Source organism: Microtus pennsylvanicus, chromosome 17, assembly GCF_037038515.1.
Source record: "Microtus pennsylvanicus isolate mMicPen1 chromosome 17, mMicPen1.hap1, whole genome shotgun sequence".
In the NCBI taxonomy this organism is placed as follows: domain Eukaryota; kingdom Metazoa; phylum Chordata; class Mammalia; order Rodentia; family Cricetidae; genus Microtus; species Microtus pennsylvanicus.
Window position 1 is genome coordinate 27268036 of NC_134595.1, and position 24359 is coordinate 27292394.

Here is a 24359-nt window from a genome sequence, read left to right on the forward strand (position 1 = left end):
TGGGGACAAGTGACCTGTAGTTTTTACTACGTTCCCCCGTTCCCACCCATGGTTGCCAACTTTATCCTTCTGGCAATCGACCCAGGGGATCCCGTTTTCCCGATACTTGGTGGAGGCCTTCCAGCTGGGTGTGTTCTTCCCTACACATCTGGGCCTGTCCAGAACATTTGGGAAGGCCTCAGCTGAGCTCTGGAGTCCCGCCCCTGACCAGGGGAAGCCTAGCATTTTCTGCATTCCTTCACCTGTAGTCCATGGTAGAATCCCTTGACTGAGCGGGCGGAGGGAGGCCAGAGCCAGGTCCTGATCTATGGCTTGACTGCTCCCTCTCTAGAGTTTCTAGGCCCCATATCCTCAACTAAAATGGAAACTCCAGCAGCTACCCATAGCACAGTACCCAGTATAGGAAAATGTACTTGAGTCCCACGCAAACCCTTCTGTGTCTGAGTGTTGCAGAATAAAAAGCAGCCCAGGAGCAACAGCCAAGGGCCCCATGAGGATCTCAGAGCCAAGCAGGACCTCCTTGTGCCCGCTTGTGGGACCTCAGATAAATGAGTGGACCTGGAAGGCAGGAATCCAGTCCTAGCTCTGCCCCTTGCCAGCTCTGCCTTCATCAGAAGACCTCAGTTTCGCCAATCTATACGATAAGGTCTAGGACCACCTCAAAGGTAACTGCGCTGGGGATGGGCCCAAGACCCACGTTCTGATGACCATCTGGTTTGTCTGTAGCAACGTCCCAGGAGTCTTACCTGCATCCTCCGCCTCTCCTGGCTTGCAGCTCGTGTCCTTGCCAGATGCTCTGCTTCCAGCCTCTGGAGTGCCTCCTTCTGCAGGACCTGAGTTGCCTGGGCACCATGCAGTGCACTCTCTGCCCTGCGTTGGCCTGGGGGCAAAGCAATGTGGCTTGAGGTTCCCAAGCTTGGCAGATCTATGGGGTAATTGCCACTCGGTACTGCCCCTCCCCAGCTCAAAGACCGGAAGTAGATTCAGTGAGTTGAGGCAAGGGTTACCGGGGTGCAGGGATGGGAGAGGTTCCCCTTCTCAGACGGGGTGCTAAGAGTGATCCCGGGGCCTGATCGTCTGACCTTGGGTCACTGCTCCCTGTATCTGTCTATCACCCTTCCCTTCTTCTTTCTTGGGCTCTGGGCTGCCACTCCCCCACATACCGCATACCGCCTTTTTTAAATGGGGGCAGTAAGTATAAAATAGTGAGGGGAGCCCCAGCAAAGGGCCTCTCTGAGGAGGCGACAAGTGGAGTCATGTGACCTTCTGGAAGGGAGGGTGCCATGTAGAGGAGGGCACAGTTGCAGCTGGCCTGAGGTGGAAGTATGGAGGGGGTGAGATTCAGCAGGTCCCAGAGGTCTCTGGAGTCCACCCCTCTAATAGGAAATCATTACTGAGAAAGGTGGCATCGAGTCATCCTGGGGACTGGGTACAGTCCCAGGTCTACCCCAGAGCCCTCCTGAGACCATACACCAAAAGTGGCTAAAGGAAGGGCCATGGAAGGGCCCCCTCATAGGAAGGAGAGATCCACCTTCCGCTGCATCTGCTAGGTCCCTCTGTAGCTGCTCCACACGGCTCTGTAGGTGGATGAGCTCGCTCTCTGCCTCTCTCAAGCGGCTGCTCAAACTGGCAACCTGGATGCAAGAGTTGTCCTAGGCAGAAAGAAAGAACTCAGCAGGGTGAGTTCTGGCAGGCAAGAGGGAGGGGGCAAAATATTTACTAGGGAGCTAGGTGGCCAGGCAGGCATCTTCTGATCTAGCCCCTAACACATGGAACAGAGTTGTGAAACCATAAGCTGCAGGGAAGCCAGCTATGGTGGATGGCTGAGTTTACACACTAGCTTTGGAAGGCATAAAGGCTGGCTTTGGGCAGAGCCTGAGGAGCCTAAATTTGGGGTCATGGATAAAAGTGGGGGAGCTTCCAGGGGTGGCCATAGAAGGCTGGGGCAGTAGGCTAAGGATTAGAGCTGAGAAACTTGCCCCCAGATCTAGCACTGTGGGAAAGGGGGAGCCCACAAAGAAAAGGTAGACAACCCCTGTGGTCTCTGTGATTATGGTCTGTCCCAAGCTCATCTGTTACCAAGGAAGCCATAAGGGGACAGCCACTGTGTCCCTGGTGGAGTCCTGGCACCAGGGGCATTGGTTACTAGGAGGAGAGAATGCCTCCATGTGAGAGACCGTGGGGAACACTCAGGTGTCCTGCCCAGGTGTGTAATGCAGTGTGTCCTCAGACTCTAGAAGCTTCAGGAATGTGAGCTCCAGGGCACTTTCTGCTAGCTACCCTGAAGGACAGAGTGACCTGTGCCATGTGAGGCAGTTGGATCTGAGAGATGGTGGCATTCCTGGTGTTTGTCACCACAGGGAAGTCTGAAAACTGAACACAGAGTGTTTCCCAGCATATCAGCAGGCCCAGAAATGGACAGACACATAGACAGAGGTCTTCAGTGAGTGATGAAACTCCTCCCTGCCTCCCAGAGTCCCTGGGGGTATATGCCCATATGGGTGTGGAAGACCCGAATCCCTTTTACCCGCTCCTGCTGGGCTTCTTGAAGCTTTTGCACCAAGTCCCTCAGGGCATCCCTGACAGAGGCCACATCTATGATCTGCGAGTCGGGGTCTCCAGGTACAGGTGAGGACCATCGGGCTGGAGAGTAGGATCTAGTAGGGGGACTGTCCCTTTGTCGTCCAGGGCGAGTCTGGGAGCTGCCTGCAGGCGGTGAGAGCCGGGGGAATGTGGGTAGGAACAGACACATAGATATCCTGCCTGTAGGAGCTGGGAGCAAAGCTATGGTAAGCACAGACTCCTAAAATTGTTGGAACTGCTCTGGCCTCCTTATTATGTGGGTTGTAAGGCCTAAGGAGAGGTTGGGGTAACTCAGGTTGGGAACAGAACAGAGCCGAAATCACTGACCTGTTGTGGGAGAATGGGACCTCTCTGGAGAGGCCACGTGGCTTTGGCTCCAGAGCCCTAGGCCACTGCGGAGTGTGGAGCACAGTCGGCCCAGCTGGGCCTCTGCACTGTGCCGGGCACCCTCAGCCTGGGCCAGCTCCTGCTCCAGGATGTGGACCCGGCTACAGGCATTGTCCAGGCTGCCCTGGAGGCTGTCCGCCTGGCTGCTGGCCTGTCGTAGCCTCCTGGTGAGTTTGCGCAGCTCGGCCCGCAGGGTCTGCTCAGCCCTCTGGCTCTCACAGAGATGTCCCTCCAGCTGCTTTGCTCGGGCCTCCCCTGCTGCCTCGACTTCGGCCAACTTCTGCTGTAGCCCTAGAACCTGTAGGAAGGACGTTGGGACTCAGATGTAGGATCCGACATCTAGGCTGGTTGAGTCAATGGCTCAGGCAGGCCAGAAGGAAAACCCTGTTCTACATACCCCTTGAAGCATCATTTCAAGACAGGTTTTAGCTAGAAGGCGCCCTAGCTCTGTCTCCTAGTGTTTAGCAGGTGGGTAACCCAAGCCAGGTTAGGACTGCCGCCTCAGCATCATGGCGTATCTGTCAGCAGCAGAGAGTTCTGCTGGCAGCTGTCTGCAAAACTGCAGCTAGCTAGGACCACAGACTGGCTGCCCTCTCCTGCTAGGGACCCACCTCCGCCACTCTTCTTCACCGGCTGCTTCAGAGCCCAGTCGTGACCAAAGCATGCTTTGTTGTGTTTCTTGCCATGGGACAATACCTGTGCTCCACATACTCACGCATGCACGAGCTGGGAATGCACAGGCGTGGGGAAGACGGAAAGGCAGCTTGCCCCTTCCCCTGAGCCAGCAAGGGGAGCCTGGCCTCATGTCCCTTTCTGGGTGACTGCATCCTAACAATGGCCCTATTCACAGAAGGAGGTGTGGGGCTGAGGTCATTCTGGGTCGCCTGAGCTTGGGAGCTAAGCCCCCACATTCTAAGCATGACTGGTGTTCAGGATGGCCAGCCATGCAGTTCGGGTACGGAAGCTGGGACTGCTGGGCTCAGAGGCATGCGGTACCTTTAGTACACTGAACTACAGTCCTGGGCTGTGGTTAGACAGTGTCTTGGGAGCTGGCCTAGGGGCTGTGTGAGTCCAGGGTGCAGGGGTGTGTGTGCAAGGGTTGGGCATGTGTGATGTGAGCAGGCAAGGTCTAGGCATTAACTCCATGTCCTGAGGCCTCCCTACCTGGCTCCTGCCCAGGATTCTGCCTAGCACCTGGGCAAGACTCGGCTCTTTCCTAAAACAAATTCGGGGAAATAAATGGGTTACAGCTTAACCAAACCCCTTGCCCTCAGATCCCTTTTGCCCGCCCCTTGCTGCACATGGTCAGGTTATCACGGGGACAGCGGATGGAGACGGAAATGGACATCAGGCCTCTTTCCACCAGTCCCTCTCATTGCCTCCTGCCTCCCCCACAGGTGTTCCCATGGACCTTGTCTCAGTTCCCGTTTGTACCAGAGCTTGGTAGTCCCCCTAAGAGGGGCAAAAGGCCTTCCTACCTCCTTCTGGGCACCGTCACGGGCAGCCTGGGCCTCAGCTACCTGCCTCTGCAGCTCCAGTGCCTCCTGCAGGTTCTTCCGTCGCTGCTGTGCATCCTGAGAGACTTGGGCCCGCAGCTCGTTCACCTCCTTCCTCTTCCTCAGGTTCTCAGCTTCCAGTGTCCTTGTCTAGGATGTAGGGGCGGTGCTGAGGGGTCAGGAACCCAGCAGCCCCCATAGCCCCTGCCTCTTGTCACATGGTCTCCGTTTAGGAGCTGTCCACATTCGAGGGGCCTCAGTTCAGGTCAGAGGGCTTGGGATCTAACCTCTCCTACTCTGCAGACATACACGTGGGGGCTCCTCTTTGGGGGTGCTGACTGGGGAGGGTGGGAAGCAGCTGTGTGTTGGTTATAGCTCTTCCTAGGGGAGTAGCTCTGGCCAGTGTCACTCTATGGCTATGAGACAGGGACAGGGGAGGAGGACCTGGGGCAGCCCTCACCTGTCTGTGATGCTCCTGGAGCTTCCGGCGGGTATCCGTTTGTGCCTGTTCCAACTCCTGCAGCCTGGTCCTCAGCTCGCAGGCGTCCTTCTGAGCTGCTGCTTGGGCCTCCTGAAGCACCAGCAGCCTTTGCTCCTGCTCCTCCTTGGACAGCTTTAAACTAAGCAGGCCACAGGCTGGCTGGACACTGGGCCCAGAGCTCGTCAGACAGACCCTCCCCAGGGAGATGCTATTCTTTGTGTGTGCCCTATGCGCTGCCCTAAGACCTGACCTCTGGAGGGCTCCCGTTACCCTTGACTCAGAGTCTATCCAAGTCTTAGTACCAAGAAGTGCACCCCTGTCCACTTTCACTTCTCAGCTCCTCTTTAGCCCCACCCTCTTTTACCTCTCTATCAACCCCCAAAGACCCCTTGTCCGGCCCAGCTTCCTGAGCCACTCATAAGGACTCCAGTTCCCTCACCTGTTAAGTCTGCTGAACGGGAACTCCTTGAGGATAGGAACAGGTTGGCTTGGTCCTTAGCCTCCCCGAATAGACTAGCATTTGTAGGCATTTTAATCTGGGTACCTGAAGGCTGCTTTCACTGTCTTTCTGACCCAGCTCACAGGTTACCCTGCCCTGCACTCTCTCACTATGGCCTGGCTGAAGAGCAGGGCTGTAGGCTCTTCCCATAACTACTATATAGGGTACCCGTCATACCCTGTCCTTACCTGGCCTTCTCTTGTTCAGCCCTGTGGATGGTGGCCCGCAGCTTGGTGTTGGAGTGTTGCAGCACATCCTTCTCTTGAGCCTCATCGTCCAGTGCCCGGCGGGCCTCCAAGGCCTCCCTGCGGAGCCCCTCACAACTCGCTTCACTGTCCTGAAGCTCTTGGCGCAGTTCAGACAGCCGTTCATGGGCAATGTTCAGCTGGGCCTGTAGCCCCTCAGCCTATGGGAGAAATGTGCTCTAGTGACCAGTTTGGGGACCCGTGGGTGCACAGGGAGCTCCTCCAGGGACCAGAGAGGGTACAGGATTCTGACTCTAGCTGGATACCGCCCCCCCCCAGTCACCCAGCATTTGCAAGAGAAAGCAGGTCCCCAGGGTACAAGGCCCAGATAGCTTTCGCCCTGACTGTTCCTGGAGCTGGCTCCATGCTATGTTCACCCTGTAGAATACTGAGATGTGGATTGGGGTTCAGCAGGGCCTTCCTGGGGTATAGTTTTGTTTACACATAGCGTTGACTACTGATAGATCTTTTTACCTGCTAACCTGGGGCCTGCTCCTCCCTTTTGATACCCATATAGGTAGTGGGTCAGCAGCCCGGTGCTTAGCACCAGCAACTACATAGTCGTGAGCTCAACCATCCTCTCCAGCCTCTTAATAGTGAGGGAGACAGGGGAGGGGGAGGGAGAGCGCAGACACCTGCGCTCTTCGAATTCTCCAGCAGACTCAGGGCTTCTCAGGCCAGGCTGCTCCATTGCTGAAGCAGGAGGCGATAAGCATCATAGAAGTCTCCAAGGCAGGGGCATGGATACCCTCAAACATAAGGGAGGCCACTTAGTACCTCTGTGAACTGACCCAGGGAAGGCAAGGGGTCACAATGTAAGTTCCCATCTCCTGCTGGCTGGCCCATGGCCCAGAGGATGACCCCGTCATTCTGGAATTGAGGATAGGGCTTTCACACTGCAGGGGTACTAAATCCTGGTTTCCTGCCCTGGGACATAAAGCATCTCTGGACACCCAGGTTCTATATGGAAGGGTCCAGAGCAGGGCCAGTCCACTCTTAACTCCCAGGCTATGGGATAGGGACTTGCTGAGGCCTCCCAGTCCCAACCTACAAGTCTGACCAGAAGCCTCAGAGAAGGCTCCATCCTGGCTCTCAAGTGTCCCTGGGGAGGAGGTGGAGGAAGCCAGCAGGGACATGTTGAGAGAGGAAGCCACAAGAACTCAGTGATGTTGAGTTGCTGGTTTGCCAAAAGCAAACCCCTCTCTGCGAGCTGTTTTCACGGGACATTGTCCAGGCCCCCGGCCGGCCCGGCTCCAGAGTACGCCCGCTGTTATTGTTGTTCTGTTTTTGGGAAGGGCCAGGGCCTCCCCACTGCTCCCCACCCACCCCCCACATGTGGGAGCCACAACCGTGCAGAGCATTTTCCGCTGAGCTCAGCAGAATCCACCCAGAAGGTCAAGGACCAGGGAGAGGGCCTGTCCATCATAAAAGGAGCTGCACTCATTTCCCGGAGTAGGAGAGATGAAAATAAGCAAAACAAATGGGGGAAGGGCCCCCCTGCTGCCAGGACACCTCCTCCCCCGCTGTCCAGCACCCCCACCCACCGCCTCTTGAGGACATCCATCCCTTTTGCAGGAATTTTACAGCCAAATCGCTTAATGTGATTATAATAATTATTTCTTTACTAGAAGTTGTATAAACAGTCTCTTTTGAAATTTCCTGCAGGGAGGCAACTCCAGAGCTCTGCAGGGAGGAGGGCAGCAAGGCAAGCAGGGGAGAGGTGACAGCGGGGTAGCCTGTGTGTGCATTCATGCATGCATGCATGCATGAGTGAGGGTATTCATGTGTGCTTTGTGCACACCCAAAGGATATGTGTGCATGCATATAGACGTATGTTTACACATGTATGATGGGTGTGCTTCTAAGTATGCATGTGTGTTTGCTCTTCATCTACATGCACATGTATATGCCCCTTGATGTCTGCGCTTTCGTATGCGAGCCCTGCAAGTGTGTGTGAATGCCTTAGGTGTGCCTATGCACACTGCTTAGTGTGCACATACCAGCGTGTATCTGTGTTCATAGATGTGTGCTGTCTTAGGTTGCACGAGATGTGCACGTATGTGCATACAAATGGGAGGTTATCAACATGTAGGCTTCCATGTCTGTGTGCATATTTACATGTGTGTGAACCCCAAGAAGGTCTGTGAGAACATGCAAGTTCCCGCAGTTGAAAATGGGGGAATTCTGAACCACCTGACCCCCCGGGACACCTTTCTGCAATCATTTCTCTTTTCCATTCCATCCCCCCACCTTTTCAGACTCCCGTCACTCTTTATCACTTTCCGGGGGGCTTCCTTACTGAAAACTTGACTTTGCTGTGAGGTTCCTATCCTTCATCTGACCAGAACAAAGAGCCCCCCTCCCCTCGATCCTCCTCTTTCTGCCCCCAGTTTTGAAATTACACTTTGCTTCTCCATGTGGTCACTGACCAGGCCTCGGCTTTGAAATCTGTTGGAAGGAGCCCGTTCTCTTTGGGGCCAATATAAACAGACCGTCATGTTCAGTCATGCTCTCTTCCTCTCCCGGGCTCTTGGCCGGCCCCTTGGGGTGTGCTTGGGGAGGGAGAGCCCCTCTCCTCACCACACCAGGCCAGCTGCCCTGCCTGCCAGCCTTGGCACACAGCCCAGAAGTTGTGAGGCCGCTTTGTCCCCACAGGCCCCACCTGGGTTCTGGCTGACCCCCCTCCATCCTCAATCCACATACCCTCCTGCCCTTGCCTCTCCCAGGAGTCCCCAAGTCCTGTCAGAACTCCTCAGAAACACCTTTCCATCCGCCGGCCTGCTGGGCCCCTGCCTGGCCTAGCCCTGGCCTCTTCTGGCCCCGCCCAAGACTGTCCCCCATCCTGTTGTGATCATGTGACTCCCGGAGCCTCTGTGTGAGGATCAGGGCCCATGATTGTCCCTGAAAAATCCCACCACCATCCCACTTCTGCCTCTCTGCCCTGCATATTCTAAACTCAGCTTCACGCCTCCCAGCACCACGCCTCTTGTACAGGCTCCCCATGGCTCGTTAGGTGGACAGATGTTTAGATAGCATCTCCCACCCCTGTGTCACAGTGGTCCCTCAGGCAGGCTTTGGAAGCCACCGTACAATGACAGCTCCCTGTCTCTGACTCCTGGTCTCTGAACTGTGTAGAGGTGAAGGTTAGGCTGGGGAGAACCTGGAGCCCATGCCATGGTTCTTATCAATTATCCACGGCTAGTATCCCTGGGTAGCCAGCCTCTGACTGTCCCAAGAGGAGCACAGATGCTCTGTGGTCTCCCTGGGAGGAGGCAGGACCGGTGGTAGCCATGACTGGGCCTCACATCTACCTGCAGCCAACTACAGCAGCTCTGCTTTCTCTTAGCCGTGGCTCAGTTCTGTCCTGTCAAGTCTCTCAAAGCCCAGTCTATCACTTTGGGCTAGAAATGATGCTAGGCCATGGCTAGCTTTCCCCAGGTGATGTCAGGAGCCAGGTACCACTTCACCCCTCGGAGAGATGCCCCTGGTTGCCGAGCCAAATGGGGAAGTCCATTTGACTCTTGCTGGTCTTGTGGCATCTTCCTTTCTCCTGCATCCTTACCCTCTCAGTACCATCTCCTCACCTCTCTCCTCACACTGCTCCGCTCGGCTGCTGTCTCCCGGAGGTTTTCTCTCAGAGTTTCGGCTTCTCTCTGGTGGGTGGAGATAGCCTCCTCAAACTGGACCTGGAGAGTCCTGAGCTCTTCCGTCACGGAGGTAATGGTGGCCTGGGGATAGAGGGATCACTGGGTTTCTGGGAGGCTGGTCTGCGGCCCGACTGCCCGGCCATGATATAAAACACGTGGTATAGATGCTCTGAGGTGAGGTCCATGCCTACGGCTCTTCACTTTCCTTCTGGGATTCTCAAGCCATCAGCTCGTGGCAAGTGAGTGGACAAGGTCTGGCGGGGGAGGGAGTGCTGTGGCTCAGGTGTCCTTTTCTGTTTAACAGTCCTGTTTAGCCCACTTTATATGGAGCCCACCACTGGGGTCCTGCCCTGAGTGGCACTACGTGGGCAAGCAATGGATCTGGGGCTGAACCTCTACACCGGCGAAACTTCCTGCTACTCAGGTCACCCAGGTCTGGCTGGTCCTGGGGCATCCACTATGGTCAATGTCGGGTTGGCATGGGGCAAGGAGGCAGAAATCCCAGTGCAGAGATGTGGAACGGGACTGGACACTGCTCACCACGTACGTCCCCGTCCACCTGGTACCCAGTTTCCTGAACTTTCCAGTGGGTAGATGGCAATAGGGGAAAGCTACCATCCTACCATCTATAAATAAATGTGCCCCAAACGTATGTGTCCTACTTCCATATGTCGAATGCTGCCGTCATAGCCTGGCAGCTGTGCTGTGCCAAGGACTCAGTGCGGCCCAGGTCTGCTGTCCTGTTGCACCCACCACAGACTATTTCTACATTCTGCTGCGCACCCAGAGAAGACTGAGGTCCTCTAGGCACCAGCTCCTGGGTTCAGTCTGAAGCAGTTCCTTGTCCAACGATGTTACTCTCCTCACCTTGACGAGGCCCAATGTCCCTGGTTAGGATTCTTCCCCACTCACTCTGGGCCCCATCCTAGGCCTCACCCAGGTTCTTGCCCAGGACTGCAAAGTCTCATATTTGGAAGAAAGCATTCTTTCCCCGTGATAGGCTACTGTGCCTGATAGGCTGGGGATAGAGACATCTAGGCAGGTGGTGTCAGGCCCCCCCCCCCCAGAACCTGCAGTTTTACAGCGAGGCACCAGTGATCTGTGGAGGTCCCACCCCCACACCTGCATTCTGCAGGCCACCATCTGGGGTTAAGGCTACCATCTGGGGTAGAGGCTTCCATCTGTCCCACCTCTCGCTCTGAGCCTTGGCTCCTGCACTCCTTCTCAATGGGCACGAGTCACCTAGGATGGGCCAGGTCAATGGTTTTGTGCCCACATGGTCCAGAATTGCTTGCTCAGTGAGGTTGCGGTTCCCTATGAATCTTGGGGACCAGCTCCTGGAGGCAATGATGACTCAGGCCAGTAGTCCCCTCCACCCATCAGTGGCTCAGTGCCATGTCACCCCACAGCTGGGGTTCCTTGGCTGTACTTCCCCTCTCTCAGCGGGTTTTAATTTCCATTTTCTAAGCCGAGGTGGCAAAAGAACCCTTAATGAGCTCCCGGAGGAGCCGAGCTGGCTGGAAGGCCTGGTCCCTAGCCCAGGGGGAGATTTGGCCAGCGTGAGAGAAGGCTCCAGAAGCTGCAGAGGCTGGTCTATGAGGAGGCAGCAGCTCCCTGGGTCTCAGGATGCTTTTCTGCCCAGAGGGCAGAGATTGGTAAAGGTGCAACTTGGAAAGAAGATCATAGCCATAGACTCCTCTGGGACCATGCCAAGGAAGTGCTGTCCAGCCCTAGTGAGGGACTGGGGGTGAGAGAGGACAGAGCAAGAGGAAAAAGAGCCAGGGGAAGCTTCTGGAGCCTGGGTACCACTTAGGTTGTCCTCATCTGTGATAGGGGGTCAGGGTATGTGTGCTGGGGGGGGGGGAGTCATATCTAATTGCCACACCGTTTCCTACTGCACAGCACTGGGGACCAGCCCCTGCCTACTTCCACCAAAGCTACCAGACATCCTCCCCAAGGGCCTGCCACCTCTGTGCACCTGCCTGTTTCTCTAGCTGGGTGATCTTCTCTCATCGCCCATGTGGGTAACAAGAACAGATCTCCGAGAGTCAAAGACTGGCCACAGGAAGATTAGTCGAATGCCTTCCCACAACTGGGCTTTATTAGAACTAGTTTGAGCACAGCAAGCAAGGTTTGTGCTATATAGACCAGAAGGTGGGGACATAGGCCTGGATCTACTCCTCTCCTGGCTGTTGCCATCCAGTATATGGTCCAGCCTGGCCCTCCTGTCTGTCTATATCAAGTCCTGGGAGCACCAGGCCAGAAGAGTCTCAGTGCCCGTAGCCAGCACAGGCAGGGGCCAAGGCATAGAGAGCCATAATCACTTGGCTACTTCTGCCTTTGAGATGGTGGTTTCTCCCAGAAGGAAACTTGGAGACCAGGGAAATGTGAGACTGAGGAAGACACAAAGAGGGGGGTATACTTCTAGAAGCAGGCAGAATAAGGGTATTTTGGGGGCTCTGCTAGGACCTGCTTGGCCCTACAGGACCAGGCAGTCATCTGACCCTTGCCTGGGAACTGTCGTCAGTGGGGCTCACCTCAGCTTGCGCTTGCTGGTGCTGGGCCTCCTGGCGGGTCCGTTCCAGCTCTCTGTTAGCCCCAGAGAGCTCCTTGCTCAGCAGGCTCTTCTCTGCTTCCTTCAGAGACATCGCCTGGACATGAGGAGACAGAGAGCTTGTGAGGGAGCTGAGGAGTCGGGGAGCTCAGCAGAGCTGCTAGGGCTCCCTGTCTGAGGCACAACAGAATGAATGCCATGTTAAGTTTCCTGTCAGGCTTACCAGTTTTTGTTTGCATACCCTGCCACTGGGCAGGGGTGGTCCTGAGCTCAGGCCTTTACTGGCAACATACTCCTTCACCCTACTCTCCCCTTTGGGGGTTCAACAATCCTTCATGCCGCTCCCACTTTTCCATGGCCAGAGGTCTGGTTCTCACTGGACAGACTGGTGTTTCATGATTCTCTATCATCCCGGTTACTGCTTCCTACAGTGATCACGAAGAAGCTGCTGATGGCACTATACCCCAAGGATGTCTGTCTCACCGAGGGTGTGAGCAGGACACAGCAGCCAGACTCGGGGAGACCCAGCTCCCCGAATGGCAGGACTGGAAACAGTCTTCAACCATGTCCCAGTCGTATCATTGGTCATGCCAGGCAGAGAAGTCCCAAGAGCCTTGGATACCGGCTCAGGGAGAGTTCTGGTTGGTGAATACAGACAGGCTAGGAGTGTGATGGGCCAGTCCCACGGGCAGCTGCACTCAAACTGGTGTCCTGGCTTGTCCTGAATGGGATAAAACTACAGCAGCAAGCACAGCACATTCCTGATGAGCCAGTCCTTCCCCTGACTCTCCAGTTGTGGGTCACGGTACTTCTCACACTCGCGGCGAGGCTGGTCAGAAGTAGGGGTAGCGGGAGAGCACCCCCTTAATTCCAGCCACTATACATCTAACCCATGGCAGCTAGGAAGGGTTGCATCACTGAGGAATTTAAGAATGACAGTAGTCCCTGAAGAAGAGGTGGCAAGGCAGGAACACCACTCTCCCTGTTTCAAAGAATTAAAAAGCAAACAACAACCCTTTGCTCCTCACCTATCCTCTCCCTGTCAGAACGCATGCTTGCTTTCTTCTGCCTCATTCTGGTAACCCACCCACCCCTGGCCTGTGAGACCTTTGAGACCTGGGGCCTTGATTTCCCTTCTTGCTAATGGACATAGCAAGAAAATACTTGTTGAAATCATAAGCAAAACTTCATGAAGGACAGAGTGTGACTTTCACTGCAGCGAGGTGAGCAGGCCACGGTTCAGGCCCAGCAGACTACAAGAGTGGAGAATTCAGGGGAAATGATCCTTCATAACTAGTTGTCTTGTTTCTTTGAGGCCTGGTCCATGCAGACTCTCTCTTCTTGCCTGAGGTCTCCTGAAGATTGCATTATGGTTGAAATTGTCAGTTTCTTCCAAGAAGTGTGGCGTGCAAGTTCTGCCTGCCAGATCTTCCCCACCGGGCACTGTTTCTTCATGTTGACATGAGGGGGAGCAGATGGTGTGGGCAGAGGGCCAGGGAGAGGCCCCTGGCTGCTGTGGTGACCACTGCCCACATGCCTGGCTTTCTGGATTATAGCATTGGAGCACAGTGTTATTGTGGTCTTGCTGTGGGTCCCGGGAAACCATTGGAGGCCATCTTCTCTGCTTGTTCTCCTCTTATTGACGCTCGTCTCTTGGGGCTGTTTCTGAAGCTAGGAAGCTTCAGTCAGATGGGAATAGGTGGTGTGGCCTGGTGGGTGGTCTCAGATGGCAGTGAGGGTCTGTGTTGGGCCTTGACCACTGCCCCAGATAGGTTGCTTCTCTGAGCATCTTCTCATACACCCATGGGGATGATGTCACTGGATCCTTCACAGGTGCAGCTTTTTCGGCTTTAAGCTCTCTGTGTCCTCTCTGAATTCAGCCTTGTCACCCCAACCCCCTTCATATTACTCCTGCTTGGAAACATCTATATTTTCTATTACTTGAACCTGGTGCATAGGGCCTTCAGGGCTCCTCTGCAGTCCTTCCATTCAGTTCGCACAGCTCCTGGTGCCCATATTGACACATGCATCCCAGATACTACTGAATGCTCTCATCCAGCCTCTTGCTCACATTTCCATACCCTGCTCTTCTTGCAAGGCCTTAGCTTCCTCTAGATGGGACACAGTTAAAAATCACGGCTCCCATGCCCAGAGTGTACATGGGCAAGGAGACCAACATGTGCCCTTCTCAATTTCCTACTAGTCAAATAAGCTTATAAGGCTAGAATGTTGACAATCAGTTCATTAGAAACACAGTCTTGTCACAACCCCTACCTCTTCCAGCCACCCACATTCTCTCCTTGCAATTTGTGATCAGTGCAGAGAGATTATCGCCCTTGCTCACTGTGATGGCAAGCTTGCGTGTGTGTACTTGTCTGCTCAATTTACTCAGCAATGAATTCTTGGGGACGGCCCAGTTCCTTGGAAAAGCCTGGGCTCAAGGGTAACCCAGTGTCTAGACTTGTGGCATGGAAGAAGGCTCAGGTTGGATGAAAGTTGTGTGGCTGGACCTTGCAGATAACGGGGTGACTGGCTGATCAGGTGAGAGAGTTGGCAGACACATGGATGAAGAGTTGGGGCCCTGGGTAGATAGCTGAATGCATGGCTACTGAAGGGGCATCTCAGTGGGTAGATCGATGGCTGGCCAGGGAAACTGACAGAGGGATGGCTGGGCAAATTAATGGTCAGCTATGTGGATGGAGAGCTGTGTGTGTTTCTGGATGGCCATGGATGTAAGCAGAGGTCAGTGAGCATAGAAAGAAAGATGGATAGTCAAGTAAGTAGAAGGAAGATGGATGAGTGGAAGGACATTCAAGTGTGTGGATGGGCAGGTGGATGAATGTACAAGGAAATATATGAATATATAAGTGTGTGTGTGTGTGTGTGTGTGTGTGAGAGAGAGAGAGAGAGAGAGAGAGAGAGAAGGGGTGGTTGGTTAGATGACATACGAACGTGTGGCTGGATGGTTGATATATGGGCATGTGAATGAACGAATGGGTGTGTAGATGGCTGGATGTGTGGGTGTGTGGATATCTGTTCAGCAGGATTCCCGTGGCAGCTCAAAGCTGTGGCAGCCTGGAAGGGATGCATCTGCATGAATTGCACAGGTAAGGACCCCAGTTCCCATGCCACCATCACCTGCTGCATCTCATGCTCCAGCTGAAGGAGGCTCTCATCCCGCTCCTGCTTCAGGCTCTGAATTTCTCCCTCCAGAGCCTCCCTCTCAGCTGTACTTCTTGTCACCAGTTCCTTTTGCCGTTCCATCCACTGGGCAGCCACCTCTTTCTCCTCTGCCAGGGATAAACTGAGGGTCTCCTGGCCAAGGCAAAGGGTAGGTTGTGAGGTCAGGACTGGGAGACAGGTAGACACTTGAAGCTCTGAGATTTATCAACCTCCTAGCCCCGAAGAGCTCGGGATCGGTGGTCCAGCAATCAGTTCTCCCTTTGTCTTCTCTACAAGATCCCCCAGATCTTCCCAGAAGCTGGGAAGAGCCTCTCTGGGTCTCAGCATCTGCCATCCCATAGTAATCTAGCAGATCTTAAGATGCTCCTGAATCTCTACCAAATGTCACTGGTACAGGGGCATGGACATAAAGATGGATGAGTATATAGATAAATGGCTGGCTGGCTGGCTGGCTGAATGGATGGATAGATGGATGGATGGACAGGTAGATGGATATACATATAGATGGAGGGATGGATATATGGATATGTGTTTGGATAGACAGATGGGTGCGTGTCTATATGGGTGGGTAAATGTGTGGATGGATGGATGGATGGATGGATGAATGTATGGATGTGTGGCTAGAAGAATGGAATGGAATAAACAAGGCCTCCAGGGTCACATGACCCTAGTGGTACAGTCTGACAGATGTGAAACTGTTTGGTCTCTATAGCAACCTGAAGCCAGGATAATGGATCTTCAGGCTCAGTTCCTTCTCCGAGCAAGAGCCTGCTCAGCACATCAGCTGCCCCTCCCCCATACCGTGCAAGGCCTTCCCTGCCAGGTCCCTCCCCCTGTTCTTCCACCTCTGCCTGTTGGGAGGACATGGAGGACACAGCAGACCTTCTCCCTCTGCAGCCGTGCCAGGTCCTCTCTGTGGGCCAGTTCCTGGCGCTCCAAGGCCAGCCGTGCCTCTTGCTCCTGCTGTGCGGCCTGCTGCTGCAGCTGTCCCAGATCCTGCCGCAGCTTTGTCTCTCGAACTTCCCAGTCACCTCTCAGCCGCTCCATTTCCACTGTGAAGTGTCAGGAGTGTCAGATCACGGTGCCCTCTATCCTTTGAAGTCACCCACTTAAGAGGTGGTTGCCTGCTCTTCCAGCACATGGTAGGCAGTCCAAGCGGGGACAAAAATACTGGGAAAGGGTGAGGGGCAGGGAGCCACTATACCATCCCTGTGACTGCACCTCAGGTCTGAGCTCAGAGTCGGCCACAGCCACAGAGCAGAATGGGCCAGGCAGCCAATGTACATCCCACACAAGCTCTAAGCCCTTGGGTATCCCCTTACAGGACCCAGGGAGGGAGAACAGCACCTATAGGGACTGAGTTCACCCCTACAGTGACTTGGGGTCAGAGAGGGTCCACCCACTGCCGCACCTTGCAAAGCCCTGCGAGCCAGCCGAGCAGCCTGGGCCTCTCCTTCTAGCTGCTCCTGCTGGGCCTGCAGCTGTGTTACCAGCTGCTGAGCCTCAAAGAGGCTGTTCTCCAGAGAGTCCCTCTCGGCCCTGTGGAGAAGCATCAGAGAGCGGGCACATCACCCACATGGTCCCGAGGTGTCTCCTAGTTTGAACATGTAAGAATCAGTTGCACTCTACACAAAAACACGTTTCGGGCCAAATTAAAAAAAAAACCAAATTCAGAAACAAAACAAAATAAACAAGTCATCGCAGAATAACTCTGAACTGTAAAAATAGAACAGATGCGGAAGATATTTTAATCTTCTTAAGCCTGACACGAAAGCCACAATTAAAGAAAAAATAAAGAGGCCAACAGATCTGGATATACTTAAAGGAGGAAGGGGTGGTTTTCCATAGAAGAGATTCCATAAATAAAGTTGGAAGGAAAGGGCAGGTAATGAAACCCATCACTTCGACTGCTAACTTAAGAAACTGGTCTTTAAAAATTAAAAAAAAAAAGATGACAAGGGGAAGAATTGGAAGAAAACCTGTATGTACTATATAAACATAGGGGTAAGCATCCATCGTATGTAAAGAGTTCTTGATAATCATTAACAAAGTCAGCAAAACGAGAAAAATAACAGTTACAAAGAAAGCTTCAAATCAAGACAAAAGCACATGAAACGTACTTTACCATACCATGAGAGAGCAGAGCCCAGGGAAATTCAAAGTACAGCCAGGCAGCGTCATTAACCACACACCAGATTAGCAACGCACTACAGGCAACATGCCTAGCGGCAGCAGTGGTAGGAGAGACAAGGAGTGCTGACTTCACCCAGGGCAAGACAGGTTGCTCACCATGGCTTTACGTGGGGCGGGAGCTGGATTTGATTAGAATGCCAACAAATGGGAAACTGTTGTAGGCATGGTGGTGCATCTAACGCATGCAGCATCACACCCTTGGCAAGGGAGGGGTCACCCTCAGAACAACCAGCAGAACTAGAGTGTTGCAGGCAGTATGATCCACTGTGGGAAATGCAGCCCAGCTTTGAAGGCAGAGGCCACCATTCAGAGGTACGTCTTGGAGCGAGGTGTCCCGCCCCACAACAGTGCCCGCTCCCAGGGGGTGGGGGTGAGGTAACTGCTAACAGCTTGACTTCCTGACCGTCAGCTGACAGAGATGTGTCAGCCCAGAGCCACCAGCATGATTTGTTCCTGAGCTTTGGTGACACCACGAGCACCCAATTTAATGTGCATCATAAGGTGACATCAAGGTGTGCTCTCAATGGGCGAGGGAGGCCACTGCCCCTGACCAGTCTGGGAGTTTCGCCACAGCTCCTGTGTTGTCCTGGAGAGCACCAGAAGCCTGCCAGGCCTTTCTGCTGTGGGAGGGAAAAGTTCTCTGGGCCCAGGCTACAAGCTCTAGAAACCTCAGAATCGGCCTCACCATAGCCTGCCCCTCTTGTTAACTACACATTTTCCACTCTACGAGGGAATATGTCCTCTGCCGAGGTGTTCTTCTCAGCTGTGTATGGAGAACATCCTTCCTCTGGGCTGCCTTGAAGGCCCCTCCTAGAACTGTACCTGGTTTTGTCTAGGGGACATGATCTCTGACCCTCTGGTGTCTGTTTGCTCACCACCTGGGAATCTGAGGGTGCGTCCAGTTTCTTTTCCCAGAGTCCCAAGAGCATCTCACTGTGGTTGAGCTCACGAGTGGAAGCCTGGTGTTACAAGGGAAAGGCATATGGGGAGTGGGCCAGCTGCGCGGTGATGTACAGGTGTATACATCATGTATATATATAGATGTTAACCTGGCCCATCTCACTGATGAGCAGCTAGTATTCCGTGAATGGAGAGAGGTTTGGTTCAGGCATGTCCCCAAGTGGCCCTGCCACTAAAACCAGCCATCATGGTACATTGGTGGTTCTCAGGGCTGCCATATGCAATGGCTTTAGGTCCAGAGGTCAAGCCTGGAGCCAGGGGAGTGTGGGGCCCTACCCATGGAGGGCTCTGACCAGGCTCATGGAAGTCAGGACCCACTCTGCTCTTGCCCACCTGGGAAACTTCCCCCAAACTTGCCATTTGGATGTCTGCACAAGCCTTTATTCAGAAAGTTTGGTTCTGAGAAGTTAAAAATCTGGGTCCCTCTAGTTCCCCATGGCCCTAGTTTCTGGAGTTCACGGAGGAAGCCAGCCCTCCATGGCTGAATAAGCTCTAGAGAGAGAAAGCACCAACCAGCCTTGGGTCCCTGCAGAGGCTGTGGGACCAGTCTAAGCCACCACTGTTCTTGCCTCTGTGTTCCCACTCTAAGTTTTGGATGTCGTGGGCTTCCCCGACCTCCACTGTCAGGACCATGGTTTCCTGGGTGGACCCTTCTCCAGGCTGCACAGTTTTATCTCTCTGGTTCCCAGAACTGTAAGGGAATAGCCACTGGATAGAAGTTCAGGCAGACTCTCTTGCTACCTCTAGGTGTCTCCCTGGGAATGAAATCTCGGAGGCACTCAACAGACGGAGGAGGGGAAGGATCTCTGAGGTCCTAGAAGCTTCTAGACACAGTCGACCTGAACTCCTCATTCTTCAGGAAGAAATTGCATATCTTTCTTCTACTGCTCTGAACTGAGTTTCTGGTCTCATAGGGTTGCTCCAGGGCACCTCATCTAATACTGAACCATCTCAAAGGCCCAGTGTCTCCTCTCTGTACAACCCATAATACCATATCTGACAGCAGACATGCCCTGCCCCATGCCACTATGTCTATGTAGCACCCCTGAAGTCCTAACCCCATGGGCTGTCTGAAGGCAGGATCACGAGAGGTGTGCCCCGACTAGCGGTCTCACTGGTACCTCAGATCGGCTGCCTCCTTAGTCACAAGCTCACTATGTCTTTCCAGGGCTTCCTGCTTAGCCAGTAGTTGGGTCTGCTCCTCCGAAAGAGTGTTCTTCTTGTGGAGAGCTTCTTGCAGAACGTCCATCTGAGCCTCCTGATCCTGCAGGCTCTGTGCCAGCTGCTTCTCCAGGGCCTGTTTCTTGAAGGTGACCTAGGGGAGGAAAGAGGGACCGCGGGACAATGAAGAGAGTGAGCTAATGGGAAGAAGCTGCGGGAGGTGAGAAGGCACAGGAAGAGGAATGCTATGCAGAGTGGCATGGAGGTGACCGTAGAGAAGGTGGGTAGTCATGAGAAGCATCGACACCCATCAATTCACGTATGGACACTCATCAAATTGCATATGGACTTTCCAACAGAGGGAGTGGCCACTCTGAACCCTTGGTGCACTGTGACAGAACTGGGTGTTTCTAGGTGAGAGCCAACTGTCAGTCTCAGTGGCAACCTTTGCTAGACTGTGAGTGCCCAGGGAGCTGGACGTGTGGTGTAGGGGTACAGACGCAGTACAGGGTGGAGCCTAGTGTTTCCACTAGGAAGCTCAACAGAATCCAGACAAGACCTCTGAGAGCCTTGCAGCTGCAGAAGCAGCAATGTCTAGAGCAGCGGGGCTCTTGGGGCAGGGAACAGCCACTTGGGCCTCTTCTCTCCTTGAGGCATTTGCTGATTTGTAGTTTGGGTTGGGACGATTCTGAGGAATTCAGTTACCAAGAACACCCCAAGTCTTATTTGGTTCCATTGTCCACAGAGGGCTTGACTCGAGTTGTAACTGTGAGCCAACTATGGGCCACTCCTGCAGAGTAGGAGGCAGGATCTAGCTCAAGGAAATGGGTTACTAGGAACAGGCCACAGTCCCTTTTGTCATTATTTCCTTGCTTCTTGACTTCTGTGACGTAATTGTCACTACTTCTTTCTCTTTTTCGTCTTCCACATTTTTATGCCAACATGGTATTCTGTCTCAAAACTGGCCCAGAAATGTAGAGCCAAATGACCAGGCCAGAACCCCCTGGAAATCAGGGTCCCGAATGCAAGGCACTCTTAAATGTCCTTGTCACTCTTTTATTGCTATGAAGAGACACCACAACCAAGGCAATTCTTATAAAAGAAAGCATTTAATGGGGGCTTGCTTACGGTTCAGAAGCTTCGTCTAATATCATCATGGCAGGAGCATGTGGCACTGGAGAAGGAGCTAAGAGCTACTGATCCTCAGGCAGAGAGAGAGAGAGAGAGAGAGAGAGAGAGAGAGAGAGAGAGAGAGAGAGAGAGAGAGAGAGGGAGGAGACTGGGCCTGCTGTGGGCTTTTGAAACTTCAAAGCCTGCCTTCAGTGACATACTTCCTCCAACAAGGCCACACCTCCCAGTCCTCCTAATGCTTTCAAACAGTTCCACTCCTTAGCTACTAAGCGTTCAAACATATGAGCTTATGGAGGCCATTCTCATTCAAACCACCACAACTAATATGTCAGATGCTTTGCCACAATGACAGGACAGTAACTCACCCAGCAAGGCAACCCAAACATGGGGGTCCCTTGAAACAGGGCCTGGTCAAGTGAAGATTAGCATGGAAGACAGCACGTATTAGTTTCTACCCCACCTGGGCTTCTTACACTCTGATGATATTGGAGTCACCTGGAGGGTAACTGAAATCCATAGTTCAAAGTCTTACTGAGGGAGTGTCTGACTCAGATGGTCACAAAGCTTGCTTTGTTACATACTTTGAGATCCATGAAATTGATATGAAATGGATGGAAGGCCTCAACCAAGGCCACATGAAAACACAGAAGGCGAAATTTTGTCCTTAGGAAAACTGCAGGACATAGGAAATACTGATTGTAAGATAAAGAAAGCCTGGCCTGGTGGCTCATTCATATAATCCCAGCAGTTAGGGAGATTAAGGAAGGAGGGTTGCTACATTTGAGGCCAAGGTGGGCTACATAGTGAGTTTCTGGCTACTGTTTCAAAACCAAACCAAAACAACAAGTCCACCACAACAAAACAGAGCAATGATTAAAAATGTAAAAGAAATTTGTCAAAGTTAAATCTTTATGTTCTTCAAAAACACCATTAATAAAATGGAGCTGGGTGATGGAGCACACCTTTAATCCCAATACTTGGGAGGCAGAGGCAAGTGAATACCTGTGAGTTCAAGGCCAACCTGTTCTACAGAGTGAGTTCCAGGATATCCAGGGCTACATAGAGAAACCCTGTCTGAATAAACCAAAAAAAGAAAAAAGAACAAGAAAATGAAAAGATAAGGCACTAGCTGGAGAAATCATTCACAGTACATCTGTCTGACCAAGTACTTGTATCCATATATATGAAAAACTCCTACATAGACCAAAACACAAAATCTACATTTACAAAACACGCAAAATCCTAAAAAAGACACAAATTCAACAGGAGCCTGAAAATGTGCCCAAAACACCATTAGTTACCTTGGAAACAGGAATCAAAGCCTTAGCATGTAGAGTATCACACAGAGAAGAGCTTAAAAAGTCAAATGGGTGATATCAAATGCTGACGAGGTCAAGGAGCAGCTGAAATGCTAGAGCCACTTCTGAATCAGCACACTCCTTCCCAATGACCCCCTCATCTTCATTCTTTGTATTTGCTCAAGAATACTGAGGAATGAGTATACAGAGGTTTTCACGAGTCTTGTGTCTCCTGCCCAAGCCAGAAATAGCACAGGTGTGCAGAAGTAGTGAGGAAGGAGCTGTGTTTATACCTACCACAGCGTGCAGTTATGTGCAAAAGCAAAGAGCTATGCTACATGCACTTACATGGATGAGTCTTACAGGGTGTGTGGAGAGAGAGAACCTTGGTACAAGTGACCCACACAGCCAGTGCAGGGTACTCCATGTCGGACCAGAGGCTCCTGGGACTTTAGGAATTTGAGCAACAACTGGGTAGCCTATGAGGGAAGCTTTTGGACTGGTGACTGGTCATCCACAGGGCATACCATTGTCAACTCATTGTCTTGTCTGTCACCAATACTACATACTGATTATACCTTACCCAAAACGGGGACATTATAAGAATGAGGGCCTGAAAATGGGGAGAGGTCACACTGTTCCACATGAAACAAGGATTCCTGGATGTCACCAGAGATCTGAGACCCACCAGAGACACAGTTTCTGCACAAGATGTAAAAGACCAAAATGGCTTCAGACTCAGTCCACACTGAGTGATTCTCCTATAGCTCAGTGGGTGAAGAGAACTGTGGGATAATGGTCTTGTATCCTGTAAAGATTTGTCACTTGTATTGGTTTAATAAAATGCTGATTGACCAGGCAGTATCCAGGAAGGAAGTATAGGCAGGGTGACCAGACTAGCAAAATTCTGGGAAGAGTAAAAGCGCAGTCTGCAGTCACCAGCCAGATGCAGAGGAAGCAAGATAAGAATGCTGTACTGATAAAAGGTAACAAGACACATGGCTATACATAGACAAGAATTATGGGTTAATTTAAGTTGTAAGAGCTAGTTAATAATAATTGGCCTGAGCTAATAGGCCAAACAGTTTATAATTAATATAAGCTTCTGTGTGTTTTGTTGGGGCTGAATGACTGCAGGACTTGGCAGGACAGAAACTTTTGTTTACACCTGAGTTCAACCCCAGAGCCAATGTTGAAAAAAATCTGAGCATTGTGGTATGTTCTTGTAGTCCCAGCACTGGGCAGAGACCGAGGAATCCCCCATGGTCACTGATCAGCCTGTCTAGCTTAGTGAGCTCCGGACCAGCAAAAGATCCTCTCTCACAAACAAGGTGGAAGGGGCTGGAGAGTTGGCTTAGCTGTTAAGAGCACTGGCTGTTCTTCCAGAAGACCCTGGTTCGATTCCCAGCACCCATGTGGCAGTTGACAATTATCTGTAACTCCAGTTCTAGGACACCCTCTTCTGGCCTCCACAGGCACTGCATGCAGATAGTGCACAGACAAGGTCAAAACCCTTAAACACTTTAAAATAAAAAAAAATTAAAAAGAAAAAAAAACCAAGATAGATTACATCTGAGGTTGTCTTCAGACCATCAACACAGATATACGCACTATGAATGCACACACATGTGCATGTACATCTGTACATAAACATAAAACAACCCCCCAAAGATATTCAACAACCAAAAGACAGGAACTAAACAAAAACACAGATGTTTAAATGATGAGTGGGAGGCGAGTTCAACTGTGAACACACAGACCAAGTCCCAGGGGCCAGAAGCAGAGCCCCATCCCAAACGTGGAGAACAGGTCTGACTCAAATCTCCCTTCTACAAACTCCCTTCCCCTGCTCACTGAAGCTCCCACAGGGATTGCATATGCTGCTGGTGGCTCCTCCATCCTGTAGGTCCTGATAACCTCAATTCAGGCCCCCATGCTGTGTACCCAGCTCTTTATCCCCTGTGCCCTCTCTCTACCCCTCTTTAGAGGTACAACCAGCAATAGCAAGACAGACGTGTGACTGTTCACTGCCTGGTCTCACCTGGTTCACCTGCTCCCGAAGCAGGCCACTCTCCTGCCCGAGCAGGGCCACCTGCCCCTCTAGATGTCCCTGCTTTTGCTCCAGGTGCCCGCAAGTCTCCTTTAGACTTCTCCGCTCAGCCCCAAGGAGGCCTAGCTGCTGCTCTGTCTGTGCCAGCTGCTCCCTGACGTCAGCTTGCTCCTGTTCCAGAATCTTCTGCTGCTCCCGAAGCTGGTCTCGCTCCTGTTCCAGCTGTAGAGCAGGCAGGAGGGCATTTAATCTGTGGACCACAAACCTCTAGTCCCCACAAGCCATGTAGGCCTTCCATGGAGATGCTGCGACTCCTACTTCCAGGTTGGCCAGCATCCGTGGTTAGGGTCTGCTTCCCATCTCTAGCACCTACCCTTGGGATGGTGGTCTCAGTCCATGTAGGAAAGCGTTCTGAGGGATGGATGACAGGACAATCCCACAGAGAAGGTTCAGGGGCACCTTGGGGAAACTGAGGCCTTGGCTCTTGCCTT

The 24359-nt window shown here is 52.6% G+C and overlaps 1 protein-coding gene across 1 annotated transcript in view; it reads right to left on the reverse strand.

The window, feature by feature from the left end:
• The window catches only part of Crocc2 (ciliary rootlet coiled-coil, rootletin family member 2), a 60126-nt gene that overhangs the window by 11611 nt on the left and 24156 nt on the right, over positions 1-24359 (reverse strand). Inside the window, exons 15-28 of the mRNA XM_075951315.1 lie at positions 23860-24090; positions 19350-19543; positions 16487-16614; positions 15958-16127; positions 15031-15207; positions 11876-11989; positions 9276-9419; positions 5635-5852; positions 4927-5086; positions 4449-4616; positions 2911-3268; positions 2528-2706; positions 1532-1652; positions 747-880 (exon numbers count right to left, since the gene is read on the reverse strand). Coding sequence (XP_075807430.1) covers positions 747-880; positions 1532-1652; positions 2528-2706; positions 2911-3268; positions 4449-4616; positions 4927-5086; positions 5635-5852; positions 9276-9419; positions 11876-11989; positions 15031-15207; positions 15958-16127; positions 16487-16614; positions 19350-19543; positions 23860-24090 — 2496 coding nt within the window. The remainder of the gene's footprint in view (positions 1-746; positions 881-1531; positions 1653-2527; positions 2707-2910; positions 3269-4448; positions 4617-4926; positions 5087-5634; positions 5853-9275; positions 9420-11875; positions 11990-15030; positions 15208-15957; positions 16128-16486; positions 16615-19349; positions 19544-23859; positions 24091-24359) is intronic.